This window comes from Psilocybe cubensis, chromosome 5, assembly GCF_017499595.1.
Source record: "Psilocybe cubensis strain MGC-MH-2018 chromosome 5, whole genome shotgun sequence".
In the NCBI taxonomy this organism is placed as follows: domain Eukaryota; kingdom Fungi; phylum Basidiomycota; class Agaricomycetes; order Agaricales; family Agrocybaceae; genus Psilocybe; species Psilocybe cubensis.
This window is the reverse complement of record NC_063003.1, coordinates 3,076,494-3,100,646: the sequence shown is the minus strand read 5'-3', so window position 1 is coordinate 3,100,646 and position 24,153 is coordinate 3,076,494. Positions and strand designations below refer to the sequence as shown.

At 46.7% G+C, this 24,153-nt stretch overlaps 5 protein-coding genes across 5 annotated transcripts; 4 read left to right on the top strand and 1 right to left on the bottom strand.

The window, feature by feature from the left end:
• Nucleotides 1-1,742: 1,742 nt before the first annotated feature.
• Nucleotides 1,743-3,395, top strand: JR316_0006430 (Ornithine decarboxylase; the record flags this gene model as incomplete). Its single annotated transcript, XM_047892176.1, has 3 exons — nucleotides 1,743-2,121; nucleotides 2,192-2,929; nucleotides 3,028-3,395. The coding sequence occupies 3 exons, from the start codon at nucleotides 1,743-1,745 to the stop codon at nucleotides 3,393-3,395; spliced, it is 1,485 nt and encodes a 494-aa protein (XP_047749525.1).
• Nucleotides 3,396-4,865: 1,470 nt separating this feature from the next.
• JR316_0006429 (Transcriptional repressor XBP1) lies at nucleotides 4,866-6,898 on the top strand (the record flags this gene model as incomplete). The annotated part of the gene is made up of 9 exons (XM_047892175.1): nucleotides 4,866-4,886; nucleotides 4,952-5,067; nucleotides 5,122-5,207; nucleotides 5,275-5,292; nucleotides 5,350-5,453; nucleotides 5,512-5,534; nucleotides 5,595-5,636; nucleotides 5,697-6,389; nucleotides 6,448-6,898. 9 exons carry the CDS (start codon nucleotides 4,866-4,868, stop codon nucleotides 6,896-6,898), a joined length of 1,554 nt encoding a protein of 517 aa, XP_047749524.1.
• A 1,238-nt stretch (nucleotides 6,899-8,136) lies between these two features.
• Nucleotides 8,137-11,966, bottom strand: JR316_0006428 (putative transporter C3B8.04c; the record flags this gene model as incomplete). The annotated part of the gene is made up of 13 exons (XM_047892174.1): nucleotides 8,137-8,181; nucleotides 8,611-8,701; nucleotides 8,812-8,984; nucleotides 9,077-9,250; nucleotides 9,314-9,715; nucleotides 9,939-9,978; nucleotides 10,062-10,253; nucleotides 10,305-10,411; nucleotides 10,462-10,948; nucleotides 11,002-11,317; nucleotides 11,368-11,786; nucleotides 11,845-11,895; nucleotides 11,956-11,966. The coding sequence occupies 13 exons, from the start codon at nucleotides 11,964-11,966 to the stop codon at nucleotides 8,137-8,139; spliced, it is 2,508 nt and encodes an 835-aa protein (XP_047749523.1).
• A 5,306-nt stretch (nucleotides 11,967-17,272) lies between these two features.
• On the top strand, nucleotides 17,273-20,693 carry JR316_0006427 (DNA topoisomerase 2-binding protein 1-A; the record flags this gene model as incomplete). The annotated part of the gene is made up of 10 exons (XM_047892173.1): nucleotides 17,273-17,305; nucleotides 17,359-17,529; nucleotides 17,578-17,685; nucleotides 17,731-17,826; nucleotides 17,880-18,835; nucleotides 18,893-19,047; nucleotides 19,101-19,181; nucleotides 19,250-19,588; nucleotides 19,645-20,270; nucleotides 20,331-20,693. 10 exons carry the CDS (start codon nucleotides 17,273-17,275, stop codon nucleotides 20,691-20,693), a joined length of 2,928 nt encoding a protein of 975 aa, XP_047749522.1.
• Nucleotides 20,694-21,887: 1,194 nt separating this feature from the next.
• JR316_0006426 (uncharacterized protein) lies at nucleotides 21,888-23,443 on the top strand (the record flags this gene model as incomplete). The annotated part of the gene is made up of 4 exons (XM_047892172.1): nucleotides 21,888-22,059; nucleotides 22,112-22,340; nucleotides 22,409-23,132; nucleotides 23,351-23,443. The coding sequence occupies 4 exons, from the start codon at nucleotides 21,888-21,890 to the stop codon at nucleotides 23,441-23,443; spliced, it is 1,218 nt and encodes a 405-aa protein (XP_047749521.1).
• Between the last annotated feature and the right edge of the window lie 710 nt (nucleotides 23,444-24,153).

The window sequence follows — 24,153 nt, the reverse complement described above, 5'->3', positions numbered from 1 at the left end:
CTGGTGTTCCCGACTGCATGGCGATTGAATGGAAAATAGCGTTGTGTCGAGTTTTTGTCGAGTTACCAGTGATCCGACCTCGGATGCACAGATCAAGTCAACACCAAATGTATAGACTTACTGGAAAAATTTCCAGACGACCACATGAGAGCAGGTGCGTAAAGGTCCGGAAATGCCCCCCTCTTGGAGCAAGGCACCTCTAAACCGTTTATCCAGACGCACAAGCGAATAGCTGTAGATCATTGTTAGTTGTCCTATAGCCGGAGGAATTGGAAGGTTGCAAACTAGAGGAGAGATATTTTTAAAAATAAGCACACTGTTCAATTGAGAAGGAAAGAAAGCTATGATGTCGACAGTCAGTCCGGGCGGCCTCATTGTCATCCCATCCAGGCCTCGGATTTTTGGCTCAGCCATAATGAGAGAAGCGGCAAAACGTAGGAGGATCAGGATCCAGGGTGAAAACCAGACGAACTGATGCGGCCCTCACGAACCGCAGTCATCCTGGTTCACAACAGATATCGTGCCTTACGAGATAAGTAGACCGCCACGCAGCATAAAACCGCAACCAAAATAAAACACGGTGAAATAGCTGGAAAATACGTCGTTCATGTCTGCCACAGTTTGAAAACATTCCGAAATGATCGTGTCGAGGAAACGAACAGATGGAAATAGGTGTTATGGATCTATGTTAGTATGCGCAGCTGTAGCTGGAAAAACTAAGCTGAGACCGTAGAGAAAATCCAAATTTATATTGTCCTCGAAGACAGATCAAGTCAACATGTCTGCATTTGTGACTCCTCGCCCATCGATAGAGTGGAGCACCCGTTTTCGGTCACCTGTCTTTTAGAGTAACGTTATCAGCAAAAGCCAGAGAGATAACTCGAGCCTCGTTCTAGGCATGCACACGAGTACTTACCATATATCGCTCACCATTTGCCTTATGGATTATGGAATGGACGTGGCCAATGTTTAGAGAAGTTGGAGGATGAGTGGAATTGCTGTGCTGGCTAGCCGGCATAGGCCGATCAACAAATCGATAGTTTGCGAAACTCCGCTTGCACTGTATTTGTTATCCACAACACCCAACAGCGAAAACCGCTGCCTTTTCATTTCCGTCCATCGTACTATCCTTTGGCGTCGTTGTCGAGCTACGGCGTTGGGGGAACAATAGGTCATCATTACTGACCAAGAAAGAAACAGAGATCTCCGTTTGTTGACCCTTGAGTGCGTCCGAATCATCAAAGACCGAAATTTTCAACCTTCTGACTTTGTCTTGATACAACCAGGTGGTCTTCTGTTCGAGGTCCGTAAAGTCTTTTTTGTATTCAGTTTCCTGTGCTGACACCCGCTGTGGTATAGGCGAACCTCCCTGACAGGACTTACACCCATCGATCGCTGTTTATTCGTTATCATTCGCTCAACAATCGCCCTAAACCCTATTTTATTTCTACTTGAACCCCCTTTATTCGCCCTTAAAGCCATTTCCTCGCTGTACAGGGAGCGAGGAACCCGCATCGACTGACAAAACCCGCATCCTTTGCCGTCCTCTCCCGCCCGGCTCGCCGTTGACCGTGGCGGTTTAGGTTCGGTAATCCGGGTCAACGCAAGAAGCAGACTACAGAGATTTGCCAACTATCACCTACCAAAACCAACCAAAACCTCTTACCCTACTGGAACCACCAGTTGCTCATTTCCCAGCCACAATAGATCCTTTAGATTCTCTCGATATCCCCGAAATTTCAATGTCGCAGCTAGAAATTCTCCCGGCAGTCAATCCGATCGACTTTTCTATATCGTCATCTGATTCCTATGCGCAATTCCATGAAAGTAGCCTTCCGTGGACTGCAAATGCGTTGGTTAACGACGCACATACCCCTTCTTCTACCTTGCGCGTGACCCCTGACCCATCTCACGAACCAGAAGTCATTTTCCCATCTTTACCCCCACTTCACTCCGGCCACCCAGAAATTCACCTCCGTAATGGCATTATGAATGCTTCTCGCCTCTCGGCGGCCCATGAACCGGATGCCGAAAAGGCATTTTTCGTTGGAGATCTCAGTGTTGTTTATGAACAACATCAACGCTGGAAGGCGTGTCTCCCAGAAATCCAACCGTTCTATGGTCCGTTGAAGCGCGTTCATATGTTTATGGTTTGTTTCACAAGCTGATTACGGTTGTTTTTTTTCTGCAGCGGTCAAATGCAACCCGGACCCCTACGTCATACGCCTACTCGCTTCTTTGGGCGCTGGGTTCGATTGCGCTTCGAACAACGAGATTGCACAAATTCTCGATGTTGGAGGTATCGATCCATCCAGGATTATATTCGCGAACCCGTGCAAAGCGGTTTCCTTCATTCGCAATGCGGCGAAACGCGGCGTCGACAAAATGACATTCGACAACGCCGACGAACTTTACAAAATAGCACGGGCCCACCCCCGTGCCCAATGCATCGTCAGAATTCTGACAGACGATTCAAAGAGCCTTTGTGCTTTTGGTATAAAATTCGGGGCTCCGCTTGTAACTGTCCCAGGTCTGCTGGCCAAGGCTAAAGAGTTGAACCTTGACGTGGTTGGTGTCAGCTTTCATGTGGGCAGCGGGTGCTACGATCCTTCTGTATATATGGATGCGATCATGCGCGCCCGTGCCGTATTTGATATGGGAAAAGAAGCAGGATACACATTCACTTTACTCGACGTGGGCGGTGGTTTTGAAGACGCACGCTTTGAGCATGCCGCGTCGGTTTTAACCCAGGCGATCGACCGTTATTTCCCCGATCGCAAGGACATCAAAATCATCGCGGAACCGGGAAGGTTCTACGTATCCAAGGCTTTCAGACTTGCCGCTCATATCATCGCTCGTCGTGCTCCTCTCTCGAAGGAGACTTCCCAGGAAACCGCAGATACGACGTCCGATCAGCCAGCTGTCATGTGTGAGTGTTCATTTATTTTTTGTCTTTGCGGTAGGCCGCCATCCTTTGACGAACGCTCAACTTCTTTTCATTTTTGTGGACCTTTCTGCTTTCAATAGACTATATCAATGATGGCGTATACGGCGCGTTCAACTGCATCCTGTTCGATCATCAAGTGGTGCACCCTTATGTGCTGTCGATGAACGGATCGTTCCATATCTCTGATTCGGAGCCCAAGCACGTCAGCAGCGTATGGGGACCCACATGCGACTCTATTGATTGCGTGTCCGCGTCGACCGTGCTTCCAAGCTCGCTCCAGGTCGGTGATTGGTTGGGCTTTGACAATATGGGTGCCTATACTGTCTGCGCTGCCAGCCAATTTAACGGCTTCGAGGTTAGCAACGTGATCTACACCACAGGAAGCTCCGGCTCCGCTGAGGTACGCGCTGCTCTTGCTGCCTTTGCTGCCGAAGGCCATGGGCTTTAGAAACCAAAAAGCGAGCGCGCTTCCGTTGTTTGCAGCCCCTAAAACGATTTACATTTACATTTCCTTCCCTTCTATCATTCGTCATGTTTCATTTTAGTTTTTTCCCCCTGCTTCTATCCTTTTCGCTTTCAATTTGGACAAAGTATTGACGTGCACGTTACACGTACGTATACGAGCTTTTCATGAATCACGACAAAGTGTGTGTTTTTTATGTTGTATGGCAGGTTATACATAGAATGCCTGCTTTTTCTCTCGGTCCCGAAATGCGATAAGGGCGGGCCGTTCTGTCGTCAAGGTGGAAAAGTCAGTTCGGTTCGCGCGAGTGCTCGGACTTGTTCTCAGGCTCAGTTTAGAAGCGAGCCAGCTCGTGACCCGTTCGTGATCGAGGTCAGTGTTTTCAGGTACGACCCCGAAATCGTCATGATCGAAATCATATAGACGGATGAGGTGGGAAAAAAAACAAACGAGACGCCAAGGTTGGACAAGGCCGACATTGGGGAAATAGCCCCTTCAGAGCTCACCAACTCTCCTGGCTTTGGGAGGGACGATCCATACCGCACTTTGTCACAGGTGATTAACACCACATGAAGCCCTCGGAACAATTGGCTTGGAGTTCGACGACACTCGAGAACCTGGTACTGGGCAGATAACGAAAGCACGGCATCATGACGCTGTTTGTTTTTTCTCCTTTTTTTGCTTCCTTCTTCAGGGTCTGACATCGAGCCATAACCTATAGGCTTATTCTGTTGTGCCGAAGCGGGTGAATGCAATTTGGCTAAGCGCGTTCTGCGGAATGGCACCCCGTCTGGTCAGGGGATGCCCATAGAGGCTGTTATGACGCCTCTTGCAACGATCCTGCAAGACATTTTTCCAACGGAAGCAAGGGAGCCGTAAAAGTTCAAGTGCGTGTAATAAAGGAGTTGTGTCGCTATGGACGTCGACGAAAGTCATCCATACGGGGGCCGTTCTATGATACAACAAACCCAGTTGGTCAATCACTGCAACAACAGGGACGAAATCAAATGTACGGCACCCCGCCAAAATTATAACAGATTTGATCTGTGTGGGTTTCCTTTTCCCCTTTACGGTTCTATCTTTGAATCTTGCCGACCATGGCCGCATCATAACAATCTTGGAACCGATATTCCTTCCATGTTCAGCATTTTCTGGTGACATATTTACGCGTGGTTCGCCCAGATTAGGTTCGCTTCACTTTGGAGAAGGATGAAATGTCGCCGTCGGAGACAGACCGAAAATGCCGTCAGACTTTGCCTGCTTTTCAATTTCTGCAGCAGATTTGGTGCATGATGCCACGAGTAGATATCCCGGACTCGAGCATTCTTCGGTGACAAACGATCAACTGATCCATCCCGCCTTTTTCTTGGATCCCTGCAGATCTCACCAGGCGTTCCTACATATAACCCGTCCCCCTACCCGCCCATATTCCTTTCTCGTTTTTCCGTTTCTAAAATGACCACTGGCATGTTGCAAGTAAGCGCCCCTCTGCTCCTTATCGTTCTGCATGATGAACCTGAGCGCTAATCAGTTGCTCATAGGAGCCTGTCCAGACCTCGCCTTCAGGTTCAGGTCCTCGTTTCCGACCGTATGCCAGTCCAAACCATCATGTTACAAAAGGGCGCTACATCACTAGCAATGACTCCAGAGGCTATATGTGCGTCGTTTTTGACTTTTATACTTTTATAATCTGGCCTAATTATCTGCCTAGTCCCGTATACGAATACCCTCTTAATGGCCAGTGGATAATGATGGATATCGATGATGGATATATCTTGTGGACGGGAATCTGGAAGGGTGAGTATCTTTTGCTCGTGTTTGCCATTAGATGCAAATTATTGACTCCTTTCTTCGCTTTCGATAGCTCTTGGAAATTCTAAAGGTACGCTTGCTCCACTTTCGCTTGTTGTGAAGCAGACCTCTTAATTAAATCTCTTAGCTGACATCGTAAAAATGATTGACTCGCAACCTGATCTCGCACCTCTTATCCGTCGGGTGCGAGGAGGGTACCTGAAGATTCAAGGCACCTGGATGCCGTATGAGGTGAGAGCGCTTTTTGGTTGCCATTACGCCACAGAGATAAACTAACGTTTACAATCAGGTTGCTCTGAAACTGTCAAGAAGGTTCTGAAAGATCCCTTTATGCGCAACGTCGCAATGTGCTCACTTATCTTGCCATTTTAGGGTAGCATGGGCTATTCGCGACGATCTTATCCCACTTTTTGGGTGAGCCTCTTGTCTGGTGCTAAGTAATATTCCGCCGCTGACCAGTACTATCTCGAATAGCCCCACTTTTCCAAGCACATGTTTGTCGCCTGACCAGCCAGGGTACGGTCAGGTTGTGCCCACAGGTCAGGGTAGACGCCGTACCCGCAGATCAACACAAAACTCTGTGATGCAGATGCCCCGAGCTGGCGGAAGTTGGACGGTAGTGACGCCGGATAACAATATGCCTACATCGCCTCACGATGGACTGCCTTTACACCCCGCTAACCATCGGTCAAACGAATATCATTTGGCCTCGCCATACTCCTCCCATATGCGTGGCCCTCCATCTGATGGACCATACTCTCCTATCCAAAGTACAGCAGACTCCATGCATTCCCCTCGATATGGCGACTCTTACCACCATCCCCCTACTTCTTACCGTAAGCTTTCGGCGCCTACGAAGTCGACAGGTTTGTCGCTTGACATCTGCAACCTCTCGATGCGGGAAAGATCGTCAGAACCTTCATTAAAGGTTGACATTAAACTACCGCCTATACATGGCCATGCAGGAAGCGACCCAGGCGATTCTCCTTACGCGCTTCCTCCAATCTCTGCGATGGAAGACGTACGCGGCTCTGTCACTAATGATTCCGCCGCAGTTTTACGGCGCTTAAAAATGGACGATGACGAGTACCCAAAGGCCGGGCGCTCGGACAACGACCAAGCATGGGCTAGACGCCACTCACTATCAGTCCACCCATCTATGTCGTCGTAAGTCTGCTGTTTTTTATTACTAGTCTAAAGTAGAAGAGTGCTCATATCTTGATAGAAAACCCGCAGAAACTTCCCCGCGCTTCCAGCCGTATACAGCACCAAGATCCTACCAGGACCATTCGCCATACAGAACGCATTCATCGGCCAGTAGTCACGGCCATCCCTCTAACTATGCCAGTAAGGCAGAGTCGCGGGGAGTATATTCTGATCTGTCGCATGAAGGCGACTCTACATCCAACCCTTCGCCTACTTCGCCCAATACACCAAGTTCGCTCTCTGAAAATGAAGACAGGGCATCTTCCCATAATCAATATAATGGCAGCATGATCCGCGGAAAGCCCTTTCCTGGATTTGCGGGGCGCCTTGGGCAACAGCCGTGGCCGCCTGCGCATTTACACACAGACGGCCATGGCAGGATTTCGGAATCAGAAAATTTTTCTGTGCGCCGAAATTCCTACGAAGCACAGAGTGACGGTGATTCGAACCATCCCTACCGCCCATGGTGATGCATTTGTTGGAAGGGATCTGTATCCAACACCTATCAGAGCCCGTTTCGACATCCCATTGATTTTGTCTATTTTGTTTATTATGCGTATCATATCTTATTGATATATCATATTGTGCTACATTCGATCTTCAACTGTCTGTCTCATTTGTGTTTTATTTTTTCATCTTTCATCTTGTATTGATACTCTTGTGACACATACCCTGTTAATTAGCACATGCACATGTAAGTAGCGAATAATTTGCTGGCATCATCAATCTATCTGCCTACTACTATTCTACCATCCAATTTTTGCGCCTTCCTATCCATCGTGATTTGATCCTACACGACATAGGGATTTCCAGGTGAGATACAATCTTTGAAACACCACTTTGGTAATTGTAAGTAGTATCCGCGGAATTAAAGCGAGGAGGCCCCACTTGATCAGTATAAGAGCCAAAGGTCAAGAGAACACCGAACACCACTGTCCATGAGGACGAATCATATGTTGTGTTTGACTTCGTGGAACGAATGTGAAAGTCTTGCAGCCGAAAATAGGAATACTGCAAGAAAATAGGGCCGGGAGAATATTTTTACCTCCTCGACATCGAGCTGTACCACTTCCTTGGAACATTAAAGATGATATCAAACTTACCCTTCTTTTAGCAATGAGATGCATGAAAATACACTCTTGAGAGTCTCGGGAATACACGAACGAAATTTCCCAAGTCTCTTAGGGCGTATTTTCGGAGCCGAAACCCCAGAGTCCCCGTCGAATTGATGTTGTCAAAATTAGATTTCACAATGGTTTTTCTGAGGTTCAAATGAGAACCGTCGCTGGGATCCACTGATCAATGATATATGCCACACAAAAAATTTGGTCACCAACCCTGTCATTCTAGAAGTTATTTCATAAAGTCCCCTTCTATCCAATATCCGAGAACGAGCGCGTAGGCAAGGCGATCCCGCAGTAAACTGCGTACTACAGCAAAATCGCCAGCAACTCCTCCTTTGAAAATTGTATTCCTTGCATATGTTTTCATACACATGACCTTTGATCTTTGGCAACCGTGACGATCGCGCGAAAGAACGGCCAACGACTTCAATCTACCCACCATTCACGAAGAATTCAGTGGAACTATCACACGAAACGCTGCTAAACATCTTGCACGTCAAGACCATAGCCTCACTACCTGGCGTCTAGATTCGTGTCAATGAAAAAAGGGAGATGGCATCGACACAACATAATAGAATGAAAAATCAGGCGGGCCGGTGGCGCGCACGGGATCGTGTGTGTACGTTTCGCTAGGATGAATATGAAAAGGGAAAGAATTCAAAGGACTGACGTATGTCCCCAGATTCCTGGTTCGGAAATGATTTACCGAGCATTTTCTCTCAGACAACAAGACCAACAAGAAGCCATATTTAAATATGACCGTTAAGGAGTTCTGAAATTTCAGAGGCCATGGGACAAAAAAAAGCATAAAAAGTGTCTATAATAAGGAGCCAGACTGAAAATTACCAGGATGTGAGCAACGATAAATAAAGCAAGGTATAAGTATTTCAGAGTCTGGAGAGGGGTCGTCAGTTTAGGCGTCCATGGTGACAAAGAAGTGGATAACAACTCACCCAACAATCTTCATTAGTACAAAACCGAGGGATGAGACAACCTGCCGACGGGTAAGGCATAGGGGTGTCAGAGAGGGCAGAAAAATCACGAACATGGAGACTTACAAATGTGGCGATTATACTCGCGGGAACGCCGTTCTTCAAGAAGTCTACATTGGTAAGATATAGGTCACCCAATTCGTCTTCCTGGGTAGCACTGTATAGAACATATGTCAGAAGATTGTGAAAGAAACAATATAAATGTCAGAAGATACGACGAGACCGAGGCCCGGAGCTTCAAGAAGAATACAGATAAAATTTACTGACGCTGTCTGATTAGGGAATCCAGAGACTGGCATCCCCATGCCGGTTGAGCAGATGAGACCAGTGATAAATATAAGAAGATTGCTCTGATCTCCCGGCAAGTTTTTGCCAACTGTTTTGGCGATGGGGACGAGCAGAACACTGGCTATCGTGTGACTGATGAAAGTCGAGATGATCTGGAGAATTCAAAGGGGTAACAAAGAAAACGGAAAAAAACCAATGTCAGCAGGTGAAACCCATGTTATGTCCAAACACAGAGTGTACTGACCAATACGATGGGAGATAAGATCAGAACAACCTTATATAGCGACAATCCATCGACAAGATCCCTAATAATGACATCCATAATTTCGAGGAGGCCGCTCGACATCACTCCTTTGCCTAATGCGATACCGCCCATTGCCAGGAACACAATGGTCCACATGAAATTGTCGAAGTCGTCCTATTACCGGAGCATTGTCAGCCACGAATTACGAAAGGAGATCACCACGAGCTCCAAACCCACCTTCTTCAATACACCCGTTGAGAAAAAAGCGACAACAGGGATGATGGCAATGACACCCATGTCACCGACCAGCTCTTCGATCTTGTGTGCTACACACCACAAGGCGATGGTAAACAGACACACGAACGTGACCCAGTACTGCTTCCACGTAAAAGGTTCTCTGGTTGGACGAATGACTTTGATCTCAATATAGCCATCGCCGTCAGGCGAGCGAGCGGGCTTGTACGACACAAGAAGCAGCCACCATATTAAGAGAATGGACACGGCAGAAACTGGCAAAGCCACAGCAAACCAAGTGGCCCAGTCGACCTTGGGGTCCATGGCATCGAGGGCAATAAGATTTTGCGGTGATGAAATGGGTGAACTCTGACCGCCGACGTTGGCTGCCAATGCAATAGCAAGCTATCAAAGAAAACATAAAAAATTACGGGAGTGAGCCACCTGAATAAATCAAGGCAGATATAGCGCATCCCGACTTACTATTAAACACGGGCCGAAAGCCGACTTTGGCGGAAGAGTCCGCAAAATAGGCTGAAGAGAGCATTATCAGCGACGAGCATATTGCAAGTTGAAAACACCCGGCACGCATGGTCAGGAGGTAAGATGTCAAAAGAGGAGAACATACTCGAATCAGGGTAAAGCAGAGAGTGGGGGCCGCGACATTGCTGTGAGAATATCCGACATCGTAAGTTTCGTGGCATTGTAATTGGGTTCAATGGAATACGCTAGATCGGAAAAAAGGACGTACCTTATCCACATGCTTGCGAAGCAGGAGACTCCCATGAAAGTAAGCAACACCGTACTTGGACGAGTACCAGCCAAACTCAGAACGCGTGTGATCAAAACACGGTCAATATTTGTTTTGCTGAGTGCCGAAGAAATGGTGAATCCGCCGATGAGGAGCATAATTGTAGGAGAAAACATTATTGAAAACACATATCTGATGAAATAAAATCAATAATGAAAACCTTACAACGATCATCGAACTTACTTCGTAGCTTCAGGGGGTGATAATTGAACGCCATCTGCATCTCTGATAACACGAAGTAAGACCAAAAGAAGTGGAACAAACATCGAAGTAACAAAAAGAGGTATAGCCTATGACAATTGTTCAGTTCCGAAACATGAGAAGCGGGCGACGTGCGTACCTCTGTTGCCCAGAGTACAGTGCAAAACGAGAGAATGGCCAAGCACCTGTTGGCTTCCAATCCATCGACGACTTGAACATTCAGCATGATAACCAAAACAGCGACAGCCAAAAGCTTGAGAATCCTGCGTTTCGTAATTTTGAACATTCCAACAGGGGTCGGAATATCCACGATGGCTTTCTCTGGTTCATGCAACAAGGTTGCACCAGCTGCATCATCCGCTGCACCCTCACCTCGCCTCTCCCTTCCTATCATTTGTCTCCACACAGTATCACGTTCCCAGGCGATGTTTTCACGCTGGTGCAATCTCAATTGCTGGCGAGCAGTCGCTTTGTCGCCGCGTGCAACACATTTGGTATATAATTCGAGAAGGCGATTAAGGGCATCATTGATCTTGTCTTTTGAAGCTTGGGTAAACGGCTCGGAAATTTCAACAACGGTATGCAGGTATCGGTCTTTCAGCTCTGAAAAAGTGACTTTGTCATATCTACACAAAAAATATACGTGAGTTGTCAGGGCACACAGTAGATATATGCGCACTTTTTAATGATTTTACGGAAGCCCGAATAGTTGACTTCGACGTATGATTTGAGATTAGTGAAAGAGATGTACAAATTGGTGATGCGTCGTTTGTAAAGCAAACGGGTATCGTAGGCGTAGTCTGTTCGAGCTGTCCAGATGGTAGGGTCCGTGGTCGAGGAAGATGACACGAAACTGTCTTTAAGCTTGTTGGCAAGTTTGGCAACTGTGCCTTTCGGTCCTTTCCCATGCCGGGAAGACAGGTAGCTATCCTCCATATCTTCAAATGAAGACAAGCTTTGTCGACGTTGTATCTCTGGAGAACCGCTCGGTCCCGCTATGACGTGTTAGGCATAAAAACGAGTTCACAGAAACGCGAAGTCATACCTTGGGGAACCCGAAGTCTTCCTGCAGCACTCAATTTGCGTGGTCGAGACGTCGAGGTCCGCCTGCCGTCTGGACTGCGCGAAGCTGATATACTATCGTTGTCGTTGTCATCCTCGTCGTACTCCTCGTAATCATCGTAGTGCTCTCCTCCTTGGAGCCCTATCTCGTCCTGCAAGATAACATCCTTTTCCAGATCCTCGAGGTCGTCCAGAAGTTCCTTCGACTGTTGCTCATAGAATGCAACGATCTTCCGGAGCTCCCGGTCGAGTAGAGGTATGAACATTCCATCCGTCTCCGTTGCATCGGCTTCGTTGAGAAGTGCACTTCGTTCATTCGATTCCAAGTCTCGTGAAAGAGAAAGATCTCTTCCACTTTGTTGTTTCTCCAACTGGTAGATGTATTTCTTCAGCGCGTCGTACCTGAGGTGATTAAAATGTATCGGAATGTGCTCGTCTGAACAATAAGAAGACAACATACGCGATGTATTCATCCCACCAATCAGATACCGCATTGAACTTGAGCGAAGAACTGAGATGTCCATGAGCAACGTGTCCTCGCAAACTTCAAAATGCTTAGGAAACCCCATACCTGAACTTCATAACGAATGCTGCGGGTACAAGAGTTGTACTTCTGCCGAGATTCTGACGAGAAAGAGGAAGAAGAGGTATAGACTCCAGTCTTGTATCGGTGTATTCAGGTATATTGCTTAACAGCCATTCAACGACGCACGTAAAAACGGGGAAATAAAGACGACCTCGCCGTAGTAGTGGATTTGCCAAAAAGAAAAGCCTGGGTCTAGCCGTCTTGGCATATTTCCTTTTATGGATGAAGAAGCCCCTGTTAAATCGGCGGATGGCTCAAGGATGGGTCATGCAATTGCATACAAAGCTCGAACGTTTGTGATCCAGTTTTGTGAATTGGGTCCAAGAAGCCAAGAAGGATAAGAATGGTAAGTATTGGTGGTAGTATAGATCAATATGAGTAACAAATTGAAGCCAAGCGTTTTGGTCCGAGTCGACTCATCTTGTGGAATGATGTTGCAGGTTGCTGCAGCAGTCAAATATTAAAGATCTCAGAACAACTGAAGAGTTCAAAATAAAAGGCACTACATTGTGGAACTTTGTAAATGTAAACAAGCAGAGTTTAGCTCCGAAGGATTCTATCTGTTACCATTCATTCAACGCCAAACAGAGTGATGAACCTCCCCGTCAGCTTCTGAGAAGCATGGCAAGAGCGAACGTTCACCGCTCTATCTCTCAAGAGTGTCTTCCTAGACTGTTGCGGCAGAAGCATTAAATCAGGTGGGTGAAGCTATGGTCCATCATGCCTTTTGTGCGCCACTTTTATTACATCCTCTGAACCTCCTGTATTGCTTCTACCGAGAACGACGGGCCAATTATACCTTACTTTTTGACTTCTGCCTCTGATCTGGAGCAGGATATTCAGAAAATGTCGAACATAGTTGGAAAGCGCCCGGCTATAAATAGCATCTCATAAGCGACGTGCTGCTCTCCCTATGAGGGCATCTCGTTTACTGGAAAAACAGCACGCTGGCCATGGACACTTCCCAACACCTCATCAACCCCCCTTCAAGTGGGAGGTGGAACTGATTTACAAGCCAACCTTTCAGGTTGTTTTTTTAAAGTAAAATTATGCTTTTGCGAGGAAAGACATTGAACATGTGCTATAACTGACCGTTGTAACCACTTGCTACACCTTCATACTTAAATCAGTTACAAGTCCTGACTGTAAGGAAGTATTTGTGTACCACAAGTCTCGCTCGATAAAATAATATAGAAGTGTTAAAAGATCATGTCTCATTGATTTCTATTTTTTTGTTTTGTATTAGCGCCTCTAAGGGGAGGACCCTGAGAAATTGATTTCTATATTATCTTGTCTGTCTGTCTGTCAGTGGTACTGATATTGCCTAAAATTCAATAGTTAATGAACTTGTAATATATACACCTTTTTCTCTTAAGCCAATAGAGAGACTCATATCATCTTGGTGTGGAGGCACAACTCCCTCCAAGTCCAGAATGAGCAAGGACCGGGTCACAGATAGTCACAAATACCCATAAGCTGCCCAGAGTCCACCGGACAGTCTGCCAGACTGCCCGGGGAAAGGCAATCGGGTCGTAAATGAGATGCTCTGCTCCCTATCCACTTTGCTGAGAGGCCGGAGAGAAAAACACTCGACTCCGATCTGGGTTCGGAGCATTCCAACTAGATGCTCCCGACAGATCCATTCTGGAATTCAACACAACAAGCGCCGCGCTTGCATACAGCTTTGAGAGCAAACCGGAGGTTATTTCGTAGTACTGAGGATGGCCAGGTAACGGTGTGGCGACGAGGATGATGTTTAGTATGGCCACGGTTGCTGTAATTGCCAATGAATTTATATAGCCTGACGAGTCGCGACATGCTCACCGGTAAGAACACCTGTCTCCAACGCGAGGCGAATAAACTTGTAAACGAGGACACGAGTTTCCTTAAAGACCGGTCTGGTGCGGAGGAGCTTTTTGATGTGTTAAACTTGTTGCTCTGTCTTGGTTGAAAACTTACAATGTAGGTCATGATACATGCAATCATTACATCGCATGCCACACCAGCGACATTTGAAACCTATAAATGCTCAGTTATCGATCCAACAAGTCGTACATCTCCTCACTAGAAATGGAAGGGACGTTTTCTTTGCCCCGTCCCGACTGAACTGTCGTATCCTCGCCAGTCCTACGCTCAGCATGATTGTTGCAGCCAGTTGAATGAAGGATAACTGTATGCAGAACCATCAATTCCCCGGTGTTGACATGTTAATGCAACATACCCCGACAATCACTCCAGCAGCGACCTTGGATCGCGAGAAGAAATTTCCCAGAGTCACAATGCGACGCGCATAGAAGACCTGCACTACGAAAATGACTGTCCATCCGAGTCAGCTTATGTCAAAATAAAGATGAACAACTTGCCCAATCCACCTTCCAGTGTGACCGTAAGCCACAGATCATGGATTTTGTCGGGAGATGACGGGTCCAGGAATCCGTCAACGAAGATAGTAAATGTCGTTCGTGCAAACATGATTGTCTGGATTGTCTCAGGGAAAATATACCATACGCGACGAGTCTTAGATAAATGTTGTCCGTTTTCCTAAAAGCCAGATAGTAAAGGACTTCATTTAAAACTTATCAAGCCCTGAGAAAGCTGCAACAAGCCATGAAAAACGAACCAGTCTGAACAATGATGATCCCATAAACCCCGGCATTCAAGAAATTTGCCAAAAGCTGATGTTATTTAGCATACCTACACCGGATAATCGAGAAGATTGGAAAAATCACTACTAACCAACATCCCAGCACTAGAACAGACCATTTGAGCTGATGCAACATATCTAAATCAACAATAAGGTGACGCCTACCGCTGGGAACTAGAAACTGCCACCTTAGGCATCGCAGAAGAAACTGGAATTGGGGAGAAATGTTCTCTCCGAATATATCCCCATGCAACTTTATACCATTGCGAACTATAATCAAACAAATATTACAACGGAAACAATGCGGCTTATCGTTCCTGTGAATACCGCCCATGGTGATTGTGAGTGGTGAAAGGATCTTCTCACGCTGGGCGCTTGTTTGACTTGTGTCGTGGATTTGACTTCGGCGAACACGTATCAAGACGCAGAAAACTTTGTTAGACACTTTATCACTCAGATCATCTATCATTATAAGTGTATAACGGGTTTGTGGACTGTGAGGCTGATTGGCGATAAGGGAGTCGGATTGGAATAAGGGGTTTCTCTGACTTCGGCTTGCCCGCTTAAAATGTATCATCAAATACACGGAGGCTTTGCCCCTATAGCTAGTAAACTATATTAATACATGCTACATAGTAACAATCTGAACGCAACAGAGAGCGAGTCAATAACGATAAATATATAAAATTAGATACCTTCCGGATCACGAGTCATAAATCCTCAAATGACATCCCAAGTCTCTCAATTGGCGCGAACGTCAGGCCCCCACTTCGGACCTTATCCCTCCCCGAATCCCATTTTGAAGTTCCCAGCAGACTCATCCTGCTGTTCAGAATCGCCATGATTGTGTTCGCGTACATTTTGGAAAGTAGGGCAGCGGTGACCTGATAGTACTGAGGATGCCCCTTTGGAACAACTACCAGCAGGATATTCAATACCGCCACCAATGCTGCTCGGGGATCAGACGACATCCAGGTAGCAATGCAGAAAAAACAAACATAACTTGCCTGTTAACACTCCGGTTTCGATAGTTAATCGGATCAGCCTTTGAATGAGGACTCGGGTTTTCTTGTATTGAGGATTGGCACAAATTAGCTTGCAAGAATTTATATCAGTGCGTTCGCGTATATATATTTGGAAAATAGATGCTTACCATGTAAGTCATAGAGCATGCAATAACCACATCACACGCCGCTCCTGATGAGTTCCAAATCTATACCATGAAGTTCGTTGGAATGCCACTAACTTTAATAAAGTCCACATACAAGAAATGGCACGCGTGTTCCTCTTTCAAAAACACGACTCCAGAGTCGAATACGGGCAGTCTCGATACTGGTAATTATTGTTGCAATCAACTGTGTTACGGCCAGCTTTGAGGTATTGCATTTCAGTCACGAGCCAGATAGTCTATGCCGTTCAAGTTTAGTTCGGCACTTACAGCGACTATCACTCCTGAAACTAGCTTGTGATGCCAGACGGCTTTGCCTAGCATAAAAAGGCGGCGGGCATAGAACGTTTGTACTATAAATATCACTACAATAAAAGTTATCGAGAGTGCATATCAAGGGACCGTGTATAGCTCACCTAGTCCTCCGATAATCGGAACACTGAACCAGAGGTCACGAACATAGTTTGTGGCTTCAGGGTTCAGAAATCCACGGACTTGCTCATTGAAAACCGTTCTTCCGACCATCAGCGTCTGTATCGTTTCCAAAATGAAAATCCCGTAAACAGTGGCTTTCAGCCGAAGTCCGTCTTTATTATCAAATGCACAATAATAGAGATCTGGTTAAAGTATTTGCGTCAGCCCTAGTAAGGTTGAAATTACCAGAGCAAGCTACGAACAGGTTTGGCATAGTAACAGCCCATAAGCCCCCGAGTTCAGCAAACTTGCTACAAGCTGAATGCCGATTATCGTCACCAATTTTCATGCGTCGACACAAAGTGGTACCTACCAATACTTCTGCGCTGTCGGTTTATTGAGAAATGCCTATTAGACCGTGATGGTGTAAGCCAAAATTATTTCCTACCTTTTTATACCAGCTTCATTCGATTCGGTCGAGATGGAGATCATTTGGCAAGAGAGATGCCTGCAAATCAGCACTGCCGACCAGAAGGCCTCATATATATATATGAAATGCGAACCACCCGGAGCGTGCGAAGTGGCACCGGAATGACAAAATGTCCTTGAGGCTTGAAAAACAGAATTAGATTTAATTAGCTTAGACTGCATTAAGTAAGTACTTAGACTGTCCACTGACGATAGTATAGAAAATCCAAACCTAAATAACAGCATCCTGGTCACTATATTGAAGGCTTAAGTAGCAGAGGATTCAAAACGATCCAAGGTGTAAGCACACCTTTATTAGCGAATCGGAGCCTCCTCAACGGTTCTGCGATTTTGTTTTTGACTGATTCAATGGGACTTTCATATTCTCGTTTCTTAGAGAATGTGAACTGAGTATAGTTCTGTTTTCGTCTCCAACTCGAGGAACAAGAAATTTGGGGTTAGGCCTGGTTAGGGATGAGCGTGTGTGATGATCTGCGCCAACGCTCGGCCGCACTATAGTCTAATCGCGTGACGACCTGCCCTAAACTAACGCGTGAGCCAGTGTGATTGGGCCATCAACTTCTGTTTACCGCAACGACGAGCTCACAATGTCCAAGAGGAGGGGCAACAAATCCACCAAGGTGAGCCTTGAGGCCTTTTTCTACAGCCTGAAACTCATTACTGTGCTGTATAGGTTCCAGGGGTCAAGTTACGGCCAGCCGAAAAAGGGGCATACTCACGACCAGTCGAAGAAAGTTGCTGGGCACAGGACTCGCAAGATGGCAGCGAAGATACCTCTTTCTATGATTCATGTCCACGGCCGCTCAAGGGTATGTCAATTTGTGCCACTGGAGTTCCTGACAAGGTGTGGAGATAGTTGGAAAACAATGCGATTAAGCTGACGTCGCGTTAGCCCACACTGTTCAAACAAGCCGTCGAACTGGGCGCTACATGTACACCAGCCTTTACAGATCGCGTAACACATCTAGTCGCCATTGACCATGGAAGTGCAAAGTATATGGTGCGTCACAATTCACATGTTCGACTTGATCTGACACTTTACCAGTGTGCCCTCGAACGCAAAATCCCTATTGTGACACCGTCCTGGATTACAGAAAACTACAAGATATGGCTCAAGGGGGACGATGTAGACGTTGTAAAGGTACGTTTGTCCCGCGTAATGTATGGTAATATGAGTATAAATCTTGCTGGCAGAGTGTGGAGCAGCATCGACTACCTATCTTCTCTGGGGTGGTCATATGTCCCTCTGGAATCACCGACATTACTAGAAGAACCCAGATAAGCAAACTCGTGCAAGCACATCAAGGCGAATATCTCAAAAACCTCGAGCGGCCGGTTCGCGTCACACATCTACTCTGTTCAGGCGACGAGGAGACGGAAAAGATGAAGTATGCAGAAAAGTTCAATAGTCGAGGCGAAGCCAAGATTCATTTGGTATGGGAAGAGTGGTTTTGGGACTCGATTGATTTTGGTGGCAGATTTGACGAAGCTAAATATCAAGTTAGTCTTCCACGTCCCGAACGAAAAGCCCTACAGCGCAGCAGTCCTCCACCCCCCACTTCATTCGACGTTCCTTCTCAACACGACGAAATCCCTTCCTCTTCAGTTGCCTCCAGACAGCCACAAGTGAAGAATATGGAAGAGGCGGAGGATGAACCTGCTTTTGTGAACGTTTTACCTGCTGTCACACTTCAGCTGTGGGGCAGTCTCCTTGAGCGACGTGGGTACGAAATCACCGATGGAGAAGTCATTCTGAGTCCCTCGAAGGGTCTTGGCAAGCGAAAAGCTTCTGAAGAACTACAACCTCCTTCCCCGGTCAAGTTTGGTGCAGCGAGAAGCGTCATTTCGTCATTTAGGCGTGCTAATTCATTTGCCCCTGCTGTTCCGAATGCCAAAGCAGGCCCTTCGCGACAGCTCCCGTTCCGGCGCACGTCGACCGCAATGGCTATTATGGGTGACAACAATGCCTCGACAAGTGCCCTACCCGACCCAACTACGCCTCAAGCCTCACAGATCTTCTTGGGAATGAAGCTCCGTATCCTAGGGGAGGCAAGGGGCTCTAAGGTACGGGAGGCCATTGAAAAACTGGGCGGTACTATATCGGTTGACGAGGAGGAAGATGTCGACTTTATTATCGTTCGTTTGGTCACGTACGTGTTCATAGTTGTGTTGCTAGATATTTATGTTAACCTGAGAGTCCTTCTCAGCGGAAGCAAGTTGTATAGAGATGAAGAGGACGAATCGCTGAGGGCAAAATTCCGCACTGAATGTTGGCTAGAGCAATGTATCTACGAGGATCGTATATGCGGTCCTCATGAACATATTTCCTCTGTGCCAATCGCAACCCAAATTCCTATCCCTGGTATGCCTTTGCATACTTATTTCTGTCTAGGTATTGCTGACACTGGCAAAAAGGAGCTGAGAAAATAAGGATAGCGCTCTCTGGATTCGACCAATCTGAAGCATGCGGCCTAGCCCGATTTTTCAAGGCTACTGGTACGTAGTTGTAACACTATCTCTACCCATGACGGTTTCGTGTTTGGGTTAATATGTGTATCTCTCAGGTATCACTTTTGTTCCTCAATTCAACAAAACCTCAACACATCTGCTCTGTCCGGCTGGCAAAGGCCACAAATTTGACAAAGCTATTGAGCGGAACATCCCAGTTATCGGTCTCGAATGGCTGCGCGCTTTTGCATCAACGGGTGTGGCTCCTGGTCCTAACGAATATTTGATCGCTGGTCCCCCTCAACCCGCCGCAGAGGATGGTCAACCCATGGACATCGATGTTCTTCCTATGGATGTTAAAGGCAAAGGAAAGGCGAAAGTGGACAAACAGGCGGCATCTGATGCTATGGACGTCGAGGTTGAAAATATTATGATGATGCAGGACATCACAAATGGTATGTGCTTCCCAACTTGACTTACTCTGCATCGTACCTCATCGGTCTTGAAGTAGAAAGTCCTCCTGAGCACAATGGGCCTACCTCTAAGAAGAAGACAAAGCCTTTGGAGCGTATCGCAACAGTCGTGATATCCACTCCTGAACCTCCAGCCCGAATGTCATTCGGCCAACCAAATGAATCTTTGGGCGGTCCTGCACCGGTCAGCCATCCCTCCTCAATTCCTACACCCGGCGAAACGATTTTAAGCCCACTTGCGCAAGGCCTCCTTCAAGAGCAAGGCTCGGAAACCTCCCTACCCCATCTTTCTCGCAGACCAAGTTCCAACCTGAATGTAAACCATGACACTGATTCCAACCCCAACTCTCATCCACAGCGTGTATTACAACTACAAAAAACGATATCTGTGCTTGATGTGACGGATAAAGTGGGCCGGGTCCCATCTTCAACATCGCCGTCGCCGATGAAGATCCCGCGGAATCAGGGAAGCAGGTCTTCACTTTCACCAGTGAAAATCGACCATCAGGCGACAAGGGCGCTGCAGGAGAGTATTACATCGCTACTGGGAAAGCGGGCGTCGCCCGATGGGGAAGGGGCTGGAGGGACTGCTGCTGTTGGACCAGAGATGGTTGGTGCTGCAGGGCCAAGGAGTGGGAAGAGGCAGAGACCACAGAGGTCCAAGGTGTGTCTTCCTAAGACAATACCAGATTTCAACGATGTTTTAACCTTTTTGTTGTTATAGCCACAGTCGAGGCAACCTTCTGGTGACGCCGAACCACAACCAGCTGCCCCTGCCCCTGCCACCAGAGTGCGAACCCGATCAAGCCGTCACTCTCAAGCTTCAGCCTTCGGGGACACCCACAGTCCCTTTGAATCATACCCTGACAGCATCGACCTGAACACTCGTGGCGAAAGCGTCCGCGTGATGTACGAGGACCCGGGGCAAAAAGAGGAGCAGAAACGGCTTATGAGCTTGCTGAAGAACCAGCCCGCGGCGGCGGAAGATGATTCGATCTCAAACATCAGTATCAGCGCGTCGAATATCAGTGTATCGAGTAGGAGGGGCACGAGAAGGAGTACAAAAATTGGGGTTGAGTTTGTTTAGTTATGATCGATTGCGGTTTGCCGCGACGTGGTTGAGATATTTTGCCATTTGGGTGCGACGGTGGTGTTGATCTGTTAATTTTCTCGTCATTCCTTCCTTTATTACTTGTTTATTGACCAATGTCGTTGTTGTATCTTAACTTTTCATTTATAGGCAATTTATGGATTTTATCAAGGACTAATGCTTACTTACCTGGTTCCTGAACATTAGTTGAATGCAAAGCCTCCATCGACCGCTGGACCGGATCTCATCGCTGCTCTGAATCGTTTGGTTTGTCTGACTGCTGGCTATTGATTCATGATGGATGCTAGCTCAGGTCATCGCAACACCGATTTCTACTATTTGTGAACATCTAGGGTGCAACCTGCGTGAGTTGTTACTGTCATGTTTTCAGTTGTTGCGAATTACTTAGATGATGATATACTGTAACACTGATCTCAAGTCTAAATACCTTTGGCGAATTCAGGGAGACCGCTGCCATTTGTTCTGTTCCACAACTCGCTTCACGGTTTCTACGGAGAATTTTTGACAGGTCAAACAATTCGCGGCAGAGCGAACATGCCTGCATAGAATTGCACTGCTCTCAGTTGAAAAAGGTATAATAGCAAAAGGCAGGACTATGAAATCACATTAGAACAACCATTTTCATCTATGCGATAGCTATCTTAAAGGTACTTTTTGACAGCATCAGAAGGTATACAAAGATTGTTCCAGTCCTCGGACGATCATCAAAGGTTAACAGTAATTAATTATAGAACTGCCATAAAATCTGCCAAACTGAATTTTGGCGATTCAACAACATAGTTGTGGTGCAACGGTGGTGGTTGTGCATTCTGCCGATTTCCGAGCGGCAAGGAAAACAACTGATTGGATTCATTTGATCTCATCAGATCATGTGTTGAACCCACAGATATTCTTGGAAGAATTCACTACGTCCACCACCACTGCCAACAACGCCTACTGAGCGACCCATACTTGGCAGGGCCTTTCCCAAGGGACCTGGACATGAACCATGCGGTTCATACTGAATTTTCTGGGGAAGTGTAAATATCAAAATGGTGGAGTGTCTCGTTCATCAAACACGTTAGAGGTTCTCCCTCCCCGCCATTGCTGTGTAACGTCTTGTCAAATTACCCTTGTTAAAAGCTCAGACCGCTGTATCGCATGACGTTCGGCCAGTAACACTCTTGCACCATGACGGCGCTCAATATCACTTTCGACGATGCCTTGAATTCCACTTCTTTTCTGTTTCAACCATCAGAGTGTAATGGATCAGGGTGGACGGTGCATAAGGGCGAGGGGTATTTGGGGACTTACAGTTCCTGTACTTCCAGTGAGGGCCCCTCCGCTGGGATATCTTTCCAAGGTGCGCAAATCACAACTCGTCACATTTTCTTGAATAACCGGCAAGGAAACAGGGGTAGCCGTATACTACAGATCAGCTTATATCAACGGAAGTTCAGTTCGATTCAAACTGGACGGAGCTCTCTCTGAAGACATTGACCTTTCGCCCCCTGTTGGAAAGGCTGTCAACAAGAACGCTACCAATATTTTTTGGTCGCGAACAGGCCTGAATAACACATCTCATCTCCTCGAAATAGTCCCAGGGAGTAAAAACAGCACTACGTTGAGCGTTGATGCCTTTACGTCAGTAATACAGCTTTTCATTATTTTCCATTAACGTTTGGGGATTGACCTCTCCACAATACCCGCAGAGTCACTCAACTCGTCGGAAACAACGGCACATCCACTAACCCCGGGGGCAGCTTTGCCTCTTCCCTAGCAGGAGGGGCCGCTGCAGCTCTCGCCCCAAAAACAACTCCTTCCCAAACCCGATTCGCTCTAGGGTTCGGAATCACATTTGCGATTGTCAGCTTCAGCGTCTTCCTCTTTATCTGCGTGTCCTTGGGCAGGCGGCGTAGGCTGATGAAAGCATCCTATGGGAGATCGAAGCCCGTGCCGCCTATACGGCCCACGTCGACCATGTTCTCGCAGCATGCCACCGTAAGGAGTCAAGTAGACGGTGGCGTCGGCACGCACCATGACTTAAACTCGCCTGCTCATAGCCCTAAGATCGAAGACCTCGATGAAGCATATGCTATGGATAGCATTCCCAGCCTTGCGCATGGGTCTGTCGTCGCCAATGACGATGACGATGCCGCTACTGAGAGAAGATGGGGGTCTCCAACGCCGTCCAATAGGAACCTTCTATCACACGGCACATCATACGGGCAGGTGGATCATTCTCAACCCCTCTCTCGTAAGACTACTACTTCTACAGCGCGACTGGAGCCTTTAAGACAGGGTAGTCCGGCGCTCTCACGCAACACTACAACCTCCACCACGAGACTGGAACCGCTTCGAAATACAGTAGACTATCCTTCGTCCCTTTCTCGCAATACCACAACTTCGACAACCAGGTTTGAACCTGTTCGAAAGGTACGAGCCTCATAAAAGATTTGTAGCGCGTTCTTTTGGAACTTCATGTATACTTTATGATTTTGTGTACATTATGGAATTTTAATATTTGTGTATGTATTCATGTTCACAGATTTCCAGCCACATCTAGTAATGATCATTTGTGTTTTAAGGATAATCTTAATTTATATACAGGTCAGTGATTTCAAAATTCTTACGGGGTTTCGGGGTTTATTTAGGCGCTTAAAACTGCCAAGTTGCAGGTGACCTTCATGTTAGGGCTTGCATTAATCTCGGCTCCAGATGTTCGGGAGAGCTCCGGCGGAGAATGAAAGCGGAGTCAAAAATTCTGACGAAAACCGTTGCAAATCGCTCTCCATAACATCTGGTGCAATTGCATCAGTAAAGATGCGGACAGCCCCTGTTGTCACATCAGTCACACTCTCACTCTCTTTTTATCGCTCAATCAATGCTCCTCATACTCCCCGTTCTCCTTGTTAATAGACAATTTACTCACCAATAATCACTCTTAGACTTACTGGATGACAATAAATACAATATTATTTGATTTCAGTGCAATCCAATTAAGCTAGCCTTATTTTGATGTCTTGGTGCATCCACTCCTAACTGACAATTTCAAGGAGTGTGAACTCGCAGAGTGAGTACCCGGCCTGGTAATGCTGTAACATCAAACCTTTGCTTTCTACCCTAATTCTACTGTCCCATTCAGCCTAAGTATATTAGATCTTCACACTTAACACTTGAGGTTAGTACCTGTACACGGGCTAGAGCCTTCCAACGGAAATTTTATAACATTTTCGGCCGCAACTGGGCACTTTACATACTTGAGATTAGAGATATGGCGAGATAAATATTCAAACGAAGAGAACTGTTGTCCTTGGACCAAAAATCCTGACTTAGACGGCGTCAAGTCGATGCGTGAGCACGGCGTGACATGTCCGCATCTTTACTGATGCAATTGCACCAGACGTTATAGGGCACATCTCCCCGATCAGATTTTGCAGAATTTTTGACTCCGACT